At 40.3% G+C, this 11,414-nt stretch overlaps 1 protein-coding gene across 1 annotated transcript; it reads right to left on the bottom strand.

The window, feature by feature from the left end:
- Positions 1 to 1,102: 1,102 nt before the first annotated feature.
- TRIML1 (tripartite motif family like 1) lies at positions 1,103 to 8,448 on the bottom strand (the record flags this gene model as incomplete). The annotated part of the gene is made up of 6 exons (XM_084876252.1): positions 1,103 to 1,653; positions 3,524 to 3,621; positions 3,776 to 3,798; positions 6,497 to 6,727; positions 7,699 to 7,794; positions 8,023 to 8,448. 6 exons carry the CDS (start codon positions 8,446 to 8,448, stop codon positions 1,103 to 1,105), a joined length of 1,425 nt encoding a protein of 474 aa, XP_084732378.1.
- Positions 8,449 to 11,414: the final 2,966 nt, after the last annotated feature.

The raw sequence follows: 11,414 nt of genomic DNA, 5'->3' as shown, positions 1-11,414 counted from the left end.
CCTTTGCAACAGCATGAATGGTCCTGGAGAGCATTATGCTAAGTAAAAAAGCCAATCAGAGAAAGACAAGTACTGTATGATTTCACTCATGTGGGGAATCTAATGAACAAAATAAACCAACAAATAAAATAGAAAGAGACCTATAGAGAACGGACTGACAACTGTCGGAGGAGTTGGGGGGGTGTGGGGCTGGGTGAAAAGGTGAAGGGATTAAGCAAAAAACAAAAATTATAGTTATAAGTAAAATATGTCATGTACATTTGAAACCTGTATAATTTTATTAACCAATGTCACCTGAATAAATTCAATAAAAAAAATTTTAAAAGGCTGCTGCTCATTGCGATAGCAAACGCACAGAAGATAACCTTACATAAAACTTAATAAGGTAACTTGGCACCGACAGCATTGATAGATTTATTGAGTAGAGACTTTGCTCTGTCATCTTTGAACGTGTTAGCAGATGTTTCAGCGTTTTGTGATCACGGAAGCATGAATGATACAATGACAGTCATGCACATATTTGCAGCATTCTGAACCCTCCCTGAGCAGAAGTGCTCCAGGCCCCATGGGATGGAAAGAAAAGTGACTTTTCAGAGGAGGCTGTGCCATGCGCCTCTCTCACCACCCCTGGAAGGGTGGACCCATGCACCAGCCCCTGAGGGTTAGGTTTGCATCAGTATGCAGAGCTCTGCACATGGAACAAAGACACATTCAAACAGCAGTGTTTTAGCTTCAAACAAATAAATACACTTGGAAAAAAATGATATATATTTATAAAATTGGCCTATGGCCGTGGGATTCAGGGTAATAGGGGCTAGTTCTAACTCTACTTGTTTTGTGATCGGCGCATTCGTGGGACGGTCTAGATGATAAATTTAGTTAAAGACACGGGATAGGATTGGCTTTCTCCTATTTGTGTTAGAAGTTGATGGTCCAATTGGGCTGTTCGTTGTAGGCTCAAGTCAATGGAAACTCTTTGGGGTTGGGGAGCTTTACTTTTAGATCACCTGATGTCAATACTATCAACACATTTGTCACCTTAATGAATAGTCATCTGTTGATCTTAGACCTCATTCTCAGAGGAGACTCAGGAGCACCTCCCTCAGTCATAGCTACTCAGTGAGCAGATGGTGAGGGGGCCTGTGTTCGTCCCTTCATTTGGGAGGCAAGGGGAAAATATAGGTCTGAGTGCCTCTTGGAAGGATTCCGGAGGGAAGCTGTAGATGAGAGACTCATCTGTCACATTGTAGAATGCTATGTGTCCAGACTCATAGTCTAAGAACACACCGACCTTTTGCACAGGCTCTCTGACATGCTGACCTTTTAGAGGTGACGACACCCAAAGGCTATAATCATCTCCAATCTTTAAGCCTATAAGTGAGAAGAGGTCTCCGGGTGGCTTGGGGAGATTCCCCTTTCTGCTCACGGAGTCCTTACAGATGCCCACTTCCCACTCCGTCTTGTTTCCGACTTCCACCTCCCAGTAGTGTCTCCCACAGGTGAAGCTTTGAGCACCCAACACAGTTGCAGACTGGTCAAATCTCTCTGGGTTGTCAGGTAGCTTCTGTCGGATCCCTCCATAGCTCACACTTTTCAGATCCTCAGACAAGACAAGGTAGGCATTGGCTGTGTCTGGATCCAGAGTTATATCTGCTGCAAGAGGAGAAAGGAATGAATGCTCATTTGAATTCTTTTTTTTAATATTTGTATTGATTTTTTAGAAAGAGGAAAGGAGAGGGATAGAGAGCTAGAAACATCAATGAGAGAGAAACATGGATCAGCTGCCTCCTGTATACCCTCTACTGGGATTGAGCCCAAAGCCATGGTACATGCCCTTGACTGGAATCAAACTTGGGACTCTTCAGTCAACAGGCCAATATTCTATCCACTGAACAAAACCAGTTAGGGCTCATGTGTATTCTTGACACTACCATCCCTCCATGTATGTGGAATGTAAATTAAATTCTTAGTATTCAGTCTTACTTTTTTAAAATATAACTTAGGTGAGCATGGTGGGGATTTTTTTTTTTTTAATAATCTCTGAGCCCTTTTACTGTTTCACAAAAGAGGAAATGCATTTCTAAAAGGAAACAGAAGACAGTTGTGTGGAAAGTGATATTTAGGCTGTCGGAAAAGGAGAGAAGAATCTCTGCAAATGGAATGGAAGTTGTTTGTTCACAAGACAGTTTGAGCACTCAGAACTATTTATCCACACAAGGTGATGTACCCTGTGTCGTTTGTATTTGCTTCAGCCAGGGTTGCTTCTGGTTCGTCCATTGGAGTGGGAGGGAAATACAGGCAGTTATCATTGATTGAACTCCTACTTAGATATCAAGCATTTTCTTTACATTATCTCATTTAATCATGGCATACATTATTGTTTTTCTATTTTTTTTATTAAAGAGAAAACTTAGGCTCACATAGGTTAGAAAGCTGGACCAAGATTACAAAGTTACCGAGTGCTGGAATAGTAATTCCTAAAGCGCTTTCTTCATGATGTCATGGTTATGTGCAGCTGCAGAGGAGTTAGTTCAACCCCAGTGAGGAGCACCAATGAGAGAGTTCTCTCTCACTCTGTTGAAAGGATGTTACAGAAGAGGCCTCCAGCCCTAGCTGATATCTCAGTGGATAAGAGTGTCGGCCTATGGGCTGAAGGATCCCTGGTTGGATTCTGGTCAAGGGCACATACTGATCCCCAGTGTGGGGCATGCAAGAGGCAGCTAATCAATGATTCTCTCTCATCATTGATGTTTCTATCTTTCTTCCTCTCTGACATCAATAAAAAATATTTTTTTAAAGAAGAGGCCTCCTGCTTTCATCTACTCTCCAGACAAGATTAGGTTCCCTTTATCATACAGTTCATACTTTTATTGATAGGTCAAATATCAATCATCAATAAATATCTGTGATTATTAATGTCCATCTCCACAATTTCATTGGAAGTTCTACAAAAGCAAAGGCAAGTCTATCCCTATTGTCATTGTAAATCTGCTCAGTCTCACAGACTAGTACCAGGCACATAGTAGGCACTTATCAAATATCTATGGAGTCCAAAGTTGATTAGGCCTTCCTCTGAAAGTCAGATTGTCAAGATCAATGTTGAGAACTAACGCTGACCTCTCTCATTCTTAGCCAGTCTAAACAGTTGGAGTATTCTAAAAGAATAGTTCTTTGAATGTTCTCTCACTGGGACTTAAGTGTTTTAGCTTTTGTCCTCACAAAGGCAGGGGTGGAAATGCAGAAACCCCTGAAGAGGCGTGTGAGTATGTGTAAGAAGCTGAGATGGACAAAACAGAACAATGAAACAAACCAACAAAGGAAGGATCAGGAATCATTAAAAGACAAGGCCAGGCAGATATCAATCCCGCTGTGTCTGTCTACTCCAGCACAGAGATGCTCTGTGGCCCAGCCTTTGCTGGTGTTCCTGCTGGCTCGGGGTGCCTTCACTGAGAACCTGGTGCCCAGATGCTGAATATTCTGTTAGAGGAAGCTGAAGCTAACTCTGGAAATCAGGGTGACTTACCGTGAAATTTTCTTAGCATCTCCCTCATTCCGGTGATGCGGCACAGACTCAGCTCTGTGCTGGTGGTCTCTGGACACTGAAGCAACAGTGGCTCACTCCTACAAGAGGGCAGAGTGTCACTCCATCTCCTCCGCGTGACCTGCTCATGTGTCCCAGCATCATGGACACTCTCATCCCCACTCTGACCCCAACCTGTTTCATCAGCACCACATCCCTGTATCTGACATCACTGATCACAGGATGGAAACCTACCTTTCCAGTGCTGCTTTCATCTCCTAAGGATATAACAGAAAGAAGGTTAGTATTCGTGCACTTTGATCAACAGCAAAGACTGAATCCATGTTGGATACAGTCCTTGAAAATTTCACAGAATCTGCTTCCTACAGCTCTAGGACACCTTGAGTGGGAATGCATATGGTAGAGAAAAGAAACCCCCTGCTTCTTCTAGGGAACATGAGACATTTCTCAAATGACTAGAGACTACTTTGTCCTTTCCTTTTTTGTTTTTAATCCTCACCTAAGGATATTTTTTCCACTGACTTTCAAAGAGAGTAGAAAGGAGGGAAGAGGAGAAAGAGAGAAAGAGAGACATTGGTGTGAGAGAGTCACCTCCATTGGTTGCCTCCTGCACACATCCTGACTGGGTAGGGATCTAACCTGCAACCCAGATACATGCCCTTGACCAGAATTTAACCTATGACCCTTTGTTGTGCAGTCAACACTCTTAACCACTGAGCAATGCAAGCCAGGGCATGTCCTTTCTTTTTTCTTTTTTATTTTCTTTTTCTTTTTTTCATATCATCACTTTGTCAAGAGAACCTGAGGCTGAGAAAGGAGCCAGACTATTGGCTTCATTATCCAATGTCTTGAGGAGTCAGAGGTAACTATAGGAAAGTGAACAGCGAGAACTGAGACTATGCCTGTGTGTACAGTTGAAATGGGTTGTTGGGAGAAATGAAATTAGTAGCGTTTTGAGAAGTCATTCCAGGAAAGAGATCTGAAGCTGGAGATAGCTCCCATAGCTTATGTTTGAGGTAGTCTGGAGAAGGCAGCAGCCTGGGAGAAGAGTAGAGCAGAGATGGTGAGCAATGTGGGCTCAGTACATATATACCTGGATTCTACCACCTACTAGCTATTTGACAAGCAAATTACCTAACTGCCCTAGGTCTGGTTAGTAAATAAGAGCTATTATAACCCCATTTACTAGATAACGATCACCTATAGTACATATTATGATAGTATATAACTTCATCAGGACTTCATGAAGATATTTAATATGTCCATATAGACCAATGGAATAGAATAGAGAACCCAGAAATCGACCCAAACCACTATGCTCAGTTAATATTTGACAAAGAAGGCAAGAGCATACAATATAGTCAAGACTCTTCAATAAATGGTGTTGGGAAAATTGGACAGATACATGCAAAAAAATGAAACTAGATCACCAACTTACACCATACACAAAAATAAACTCAAAATGGATAAAGAACTTAAATGTAAAATGGGAAACCATAAAAATATTAGAGGAATCCAGAGGCAGCAAAATCTTATACATATGCCAAAGCAATTTCTTCACTGATATGTTCCTAGGGCAAGGAAGCTAAAGAGAAAATAAACAAATGGGACTACATCACAATAAAAAGCTTCTTCACAGAAAAGGAAACCATCAACAGAACAATAAGAAAGCCCACTGCATAGAAGAATATATTTGCCAATGTTATCACCAATAAGGGTTTAATCTCCAACATTTACAGGGAACTCATACAACTTAACAAAAGGAAGATAAACAACCCAATTAAAAAAAAAATGGGCAATGGATCTAAATAGATACTTTTCAGAAGATGACATAAGGAAGGCCAAAAGACATATAAAAACATTCTCAAAGTCACCTATCATCCAAGAGATGCAAATCAAAACAAACAATGAGGTACCATCTCATACCTATCAGAATGGCTACCATCAACAAATCAAAAAATGACAAGTGCTAGTGAGGATGCAGAGAAAAAGGAATTCTCCTGCACTACTGGTGGGAATGCAGACTGGTGCAGCCACTGTGGAGAACAGTATGGAGTTTCCTCAAAAAATTAAAAATGGAACTCCCATTCGACCCAGTGATCCCACTTCTAGGAATATATCCCAAGAAACTAGAAACACCAATCAGAAAGGATATATGCATCCCTATGTTCATAGCAGCACAATTTACCATAGCTAATATTTGGAAACAGCCTAAGTGCCCATCAGCAGATGATTGGATTAAAAAATTAAGTACAGCTACACAATGGAATACTACACTGTGGTAAAAAGGGAAATCTTACCATCTGCAACAGCACGGATGGAACTGGAGAGCATTAGGCTAAGCAAACTAAGTCAATCAGAGAAAGATAAATATTATATGATTTCACTCATTTGTGGACTATAATGAACAACATAAACTGATGAACAAAAACAGAGCTAGAGACAGAGAATCATCGATCAGACTGTCAAACTTCAGAGGGAAGGTACGGGAGGGTGGGGATAGGGGGAGAGATCAACCAAAGGACTTGCATGCATGCATATAAGCCTAACCAAAGGATACAGACAACAGGGGGGTGAGGGCATGAGTGGAGGAGTTGGGGGGATAGCGGGGGGATGAGGACACAAATGTAATACCTTAATAAATAAAGAAAAAAAGATATTGAATGTGTCAAACCCATGGCTGATGCTCACTGAACTTAGAATATTTGGCAAAGCTAAGGTTGCAGAGAGGCTGAAACAAGAGACATTGGAGTCATCATCAAGCTTGGTTCAGGCGAGTATCCCTCTGTTTTTTGTCTCCACCTCTATTTATACTAGATAGAATGTTAATTCTTTCAGAAAACTATTTTTGTATCAGAACTTAGTTTTTTAGGTTAATAAAGAACATTGTATCTGGTATGACTTGAATATTATGTGTTACTACATACTTTTCCATTAATGTCCCAGTGTCCTTACCTCTAAAGATGCTGTACTGGAGTTCTGACACATGGACTCTATCTGACCAATCATTTTGCTCAGGCCCCTTACTTGCTGGGTCAGCTTGATCTCATTGTCCCTCAGTTTCTTCAGGTTCTCTCTCTCCTCCTTTTCCAGTAGCTGCACGTGCAGCTGCTCCTCCTCTTTCAGGAACTGGTGCATTTTCACATATTCGGACACAACAACCTGTTTACAATTCTTTGTCTCTTCCTGCCGTCAAACACATACACACATACACACACATATGACACAATAAGATTAGTAACAGGATGTGCTTTGCCACCCTTACAAAGTCCTAGAGTTTCACTGTGACAATTTTTGAAACTTGACAATATATATATTCTATTGACTAGATGCCTTGAATAAGTTGTATTTTAGTTGTGTGTAGATAGTAGTAAAGAAACTCCAAATTGTACACCCAGGAGATTTTAATTCTACTGGAGAAAAAATAAACAAAAAAATATATGACAGGTGATGATCAGTCCCATTATAAAATATAAGGCAGTATAAAATAAGGACAGCATTACTTTTAAAAGTGTGTTCACTTATTGAACAAATATTTACTCAATCAAAGTAGTCACTGGCTCACATACTAGATATAGAAATGTCCATCACAAATACTCCCATTTAAGTACTCAAAGCTTAGTGGGAGAATTAGATACACACATATTTTTTAAATATCTAAACATCTGGTTCTCTGCGTTGCTAGACAGCTAAAATTAAAAGCTGTGACTAACCTCAACAAACTAGCATTTGTGCAGGTGTACTAATCTTTATTAATAATTTGTCATATTTTGCCATTCTATTTTGTTTTTAATTTGGAATTTTTTGGACCCAAAGCCCTTGAAATGTTTTTATTGATTTCTGTTTTATGATATCTATCTACCTATAAGTATACATTGCATTTTAGATAATTATAAGAAGAGCTAAAATAGAGGTAGCTTTTGAGTTAGATAGGTACACCAAGGGTTGCGGGAAGCTGGCCTGGGGATAGGAAATTGAGCTGAGTTTTGAGATTCCCAGGTGGACAAGCAAACGTAGGTAGGCCAGAGCAAGGATACTGTATACTGTAGATGGGGCCTGGAAAATGTTGTCTTTTTTCCCGTCTCATTTCCCTATCTCTTTAGAAATGCCCCCTCACAGAATTATATACAAGATGCACAAATAGGACAGTTACTGACCTTACACAATATCACTCTCTCCTTCTCGTGGGTTAACATAACCTGAGTTTCCTTTTTCTTTTTGCACAAAAGATTTAGGATTTCCTGGAGTTTCTCCTGCAATAGAAACAAACACTCTGTGACAAGTGAGCAGTGGTCCTGTAGGGGGTCTCAAGGACCAATAACAACAAGATGACTGGGACCCTAAAAGAAAGGGGAAAGCAGAATCCAGGCCGAGTTTGTGGTCTGTGGCTGGAGCCGGTTGGCGCCGGTAGACATGCTATAGGAGTTAAGTGATGGAACGGGATCAATGTTGGGAAATTTGTGTGGAGCTGCTAATCTTACTTTGTGATGCTCCTCAGCCTCACTGGAGAGAGACATTCTGTTTATCCCGTGACATTCAGTTGAGAAAGTGTTTCCACCCTGACCATCCTCAGGGTACATCATAGTGGCTGCCAGCGTTCTCCCGTGGGGGCCTTGTTGGTCCTCACTCTGCAGCACCTGGGACCTGAGTTGCTTGCCGATGCCAGCCAGCCTCCCCAAACGCTCATTGGGCTGGAAATGAGGGGCCTCCAAGGTCCTCCAGCACTCGGGACAAGATAAAGGAGTGTTGTGTTGCTCCCAGCTCCTCAGGAGACACACCAGGCAAAAGCTGTGTCCACATTCGGTGGTCACTGGGCTGGTGAAATAGTCCAAGCAGATGAAACAGGTCAGTTCTTCCCTAAGGTTCTCCATCAAATCTGAAGTAGACATTTTCTCTAAGAAGGACATTCGTAAGGTCACGCCTCTGTTCTGGAATTAAATTCCTCTTAGAGGTTCTATTGTTGTGAGTAACAAGTGAGTGAGCAATTGCTACTTTGTTAGTACAAGAAACTCTTACTCTCCTCTCTGCCTGGTTTCACCAGTTGACATGTACTCTCTCAACACAAAGCCATTGTGACTTAATGTGGAACTCCTGTACACTGGTTCATCATCAACCCTGAGCTTTTCAGGAATCTTACTGGGTAAGCCACATGCTGAAACTGAGGATACTGGCGCCTAACAGAGTTTCCATTTTGAGAGCTGGTTATATAATATTAGCAGCACCATAAAACCATTTAAACACATTGGTCTTAGACTGGACATTTGGGTAATTTGGTATAAGCCAGTACAGTGACTTAAATCATGATGGTCTCTAATAATATCTAAATTGGACCTATGGTCCAAATCTTTTAGACTATTTAGCTAATGGTATCTAGTTGAGAAACTGAAGGAAGAAAACTGTAGTATCTATTTCTTCCATCATTAGGCCATTTTCTTTGCTTGACCAAAGTCTAAAAGCTCTTTGATCCTTTATCAGATACTGGGTGTTTTCATTTGATTTACCCAATAAAATTAGAACAATTCATTGTAGTATTCCCCAATTTTAGATGTACAATGGATTACCAGAGTTATGTTTCTTGCTCTCCCCTGAAGACCATAGCACTCACCTCTCTGCCACCATAGACAGCATTATTCTTATTGGAAATTGCCTCAAGGATCTATTGCACTGTAAAGTAGGTAGAAAGAATTTTAGTATAAATATAATTTTGCTCATTTATTTTCACTCTTTGAAAATGTCTTCTTAACCCCCTATTAGTTCTTACCACACATAAATTAAATGTTCAGACATCATTTTTTAGATATGACAAAATAAATGTATAGCATGGGACTGTGTACAATGACCACTGAGGTTAGTGCCAATTTCTATAAATTCACTACGTCATGTGCACATGAGTCAGTTCTTGTGTGGTCTATACTCACTGTATGCCAGAGAGTGGGACCTTAGAAGCTCTTCCTCAGGGCCTAACCAGTTCCCTTTCACTAAGTGCATCATACCTTCTATTTTTATGCTGTCACTCTCCAGCTTGGCAACTTCCGGTGGGTCTCCATCGCTCATATTATTCCATTAATTACTTTCTGGCTTTTATGATTCAAACTGACCCTTCTTTCTCACTCTCTCCAATAGGATGCTGTGCCACAGAAGCCACGGTTCAATTCCTAGTCAGGGCACAAGCCCGGATTTTGGGCTTGATCCCCAGTAGGGGGTGTGCAGGAGGCAGCCAAGCAATGATTCTGTCTCATCATTGATGTTTTTCTATCTCCCTCTCTTTTCCTCTCTGAACTTAAAATATATATATTTTAAAGGTCTTTCTGAAGTAATTAATTCCATGTGTTTTAATCATATGTCCCTTGTATAGCATTTATGAATTACTAGGATGAAAATTTATGCTAAACACACACACACACACAAAAAACAACTTGATTTATGAGTTATACTAGTTTAAATAGAAAAAAGAGGTAGCATCAATGTGGGGTCATGAAACCTCTACTGTTTAGATAGCTTCTAGGCTAGTAACTGAGTCAGAGCTCTAATATAAGGAGTAGTTTTAAGTGCCTTGAAAAACAAATTATATAAAAACTGTCTTCATTGGAAAATACAAACTACCATCTACATTCAGTGTGTTATTCCCACACAAACCCAGAAAGAGTCTTTAACATTGACAAGATTGATTAGAATAAGCCTTAAAATAGAGTTAGGGTACATCACAGAAACTGTATTCCAATTTGGAATGGGGAGACCAGCGTATTCTAAGTTGAAGCCACACTGACTTTCCCTGTCCCAAACAACAACTTTCATAGACTCCTTAACACAATAAACATATCTTTACACGTAGCAAGGGCTCAACTTGACTGTAAATAAGTATTAAATGAACAAGTAGAAAAAAACATATTATTATGGAATTACAGCTTTTATTCTGGCCAGAAGTCAAGAGGTTACATAGTCCAACTCCCTTCCATAGATGAGGAGGAAAAGTGAGACTCAAATAGATTGATTTTGCCCCTGAATACTTGCTCACTGCAAGAGTGAGGTCAGGAATTGGAACCTGGGTCTCTTACCTCCCATTCATTCGCTTTTGTCAACACACTGCACTGCAGATCACTTGTCTGTGAGTGGATGAAAATTTTCAGTTATCTCAGTGAAATATAAGTACAGCTCAAGTGCTTTGAGAAGGAAATTGGACAGCTGTTATTATGGTGTGGTGTTGTGACAGGTAGCTAAAATCACTGGCTACGTGCACTATTGGGAATGCAGACTTCTTTATCATCTCTCTGACAACACTGACTGGGCTTACTTCATGGCTAAAGAAAATTATAGAGTGGTCCAGGTATCTCAAAGCACATTACACCAACCCTCAGGGCACTGCACTGCCAGACATGATTTCCGAGATCAACAACTCAAATCGCTTCTTCTTTGGATTGTCTCCTCCTGAGGAGGAGATAACAGGAATACCCCAAGAGGTCCACAGTCATAACTATCACCCACATGGAATTAGGTTTGAAGCACAAAGAAAAGAAAAACCTTAAGGATACAGTGAGGGGTCATTTACTGGTGACAATAGTAGGCTAGATTGGGACTTATTTGAAAAAAAAAAAAAAATCTTGTTTGAAAGTCTGTGTCTGTCATTTCACATTGATGTGGAAAAGATAGATTGCCCAACAAATGGTTTAGGACAAGTGGGTGTAGCCATGTGGGGCAAAAAATTGGATCACTACCTAACACCTTATACCAATGTGTATTCCAGATGTGTGAGTGTGTGTGTGTGTTTATTTTCCCCAACTCTCATCATGAATTTCTACTCATATTATTTTCCTTTGTATTATATTTTTTTCATTTATACATTTACTTACGTATGTGGTTATGTACTGGATTACCC

Source organism: Pipistrellus hanaki, assembly GCF_964339955.1.
Source record: "Pipistrellus hanaki genome assembly, chromosome: 3".
Taxonomy (NCBI): domain Eukaryota; kingdom Metazoa; phylum Chordata; class Mammalia; order Chiroptera; family Vespertilionidae; genus Pipistrellus; species Pipistrellus hanaki.
This window is presented reverse-complemented; position numbering and strand designations above follow the sequence as displayed.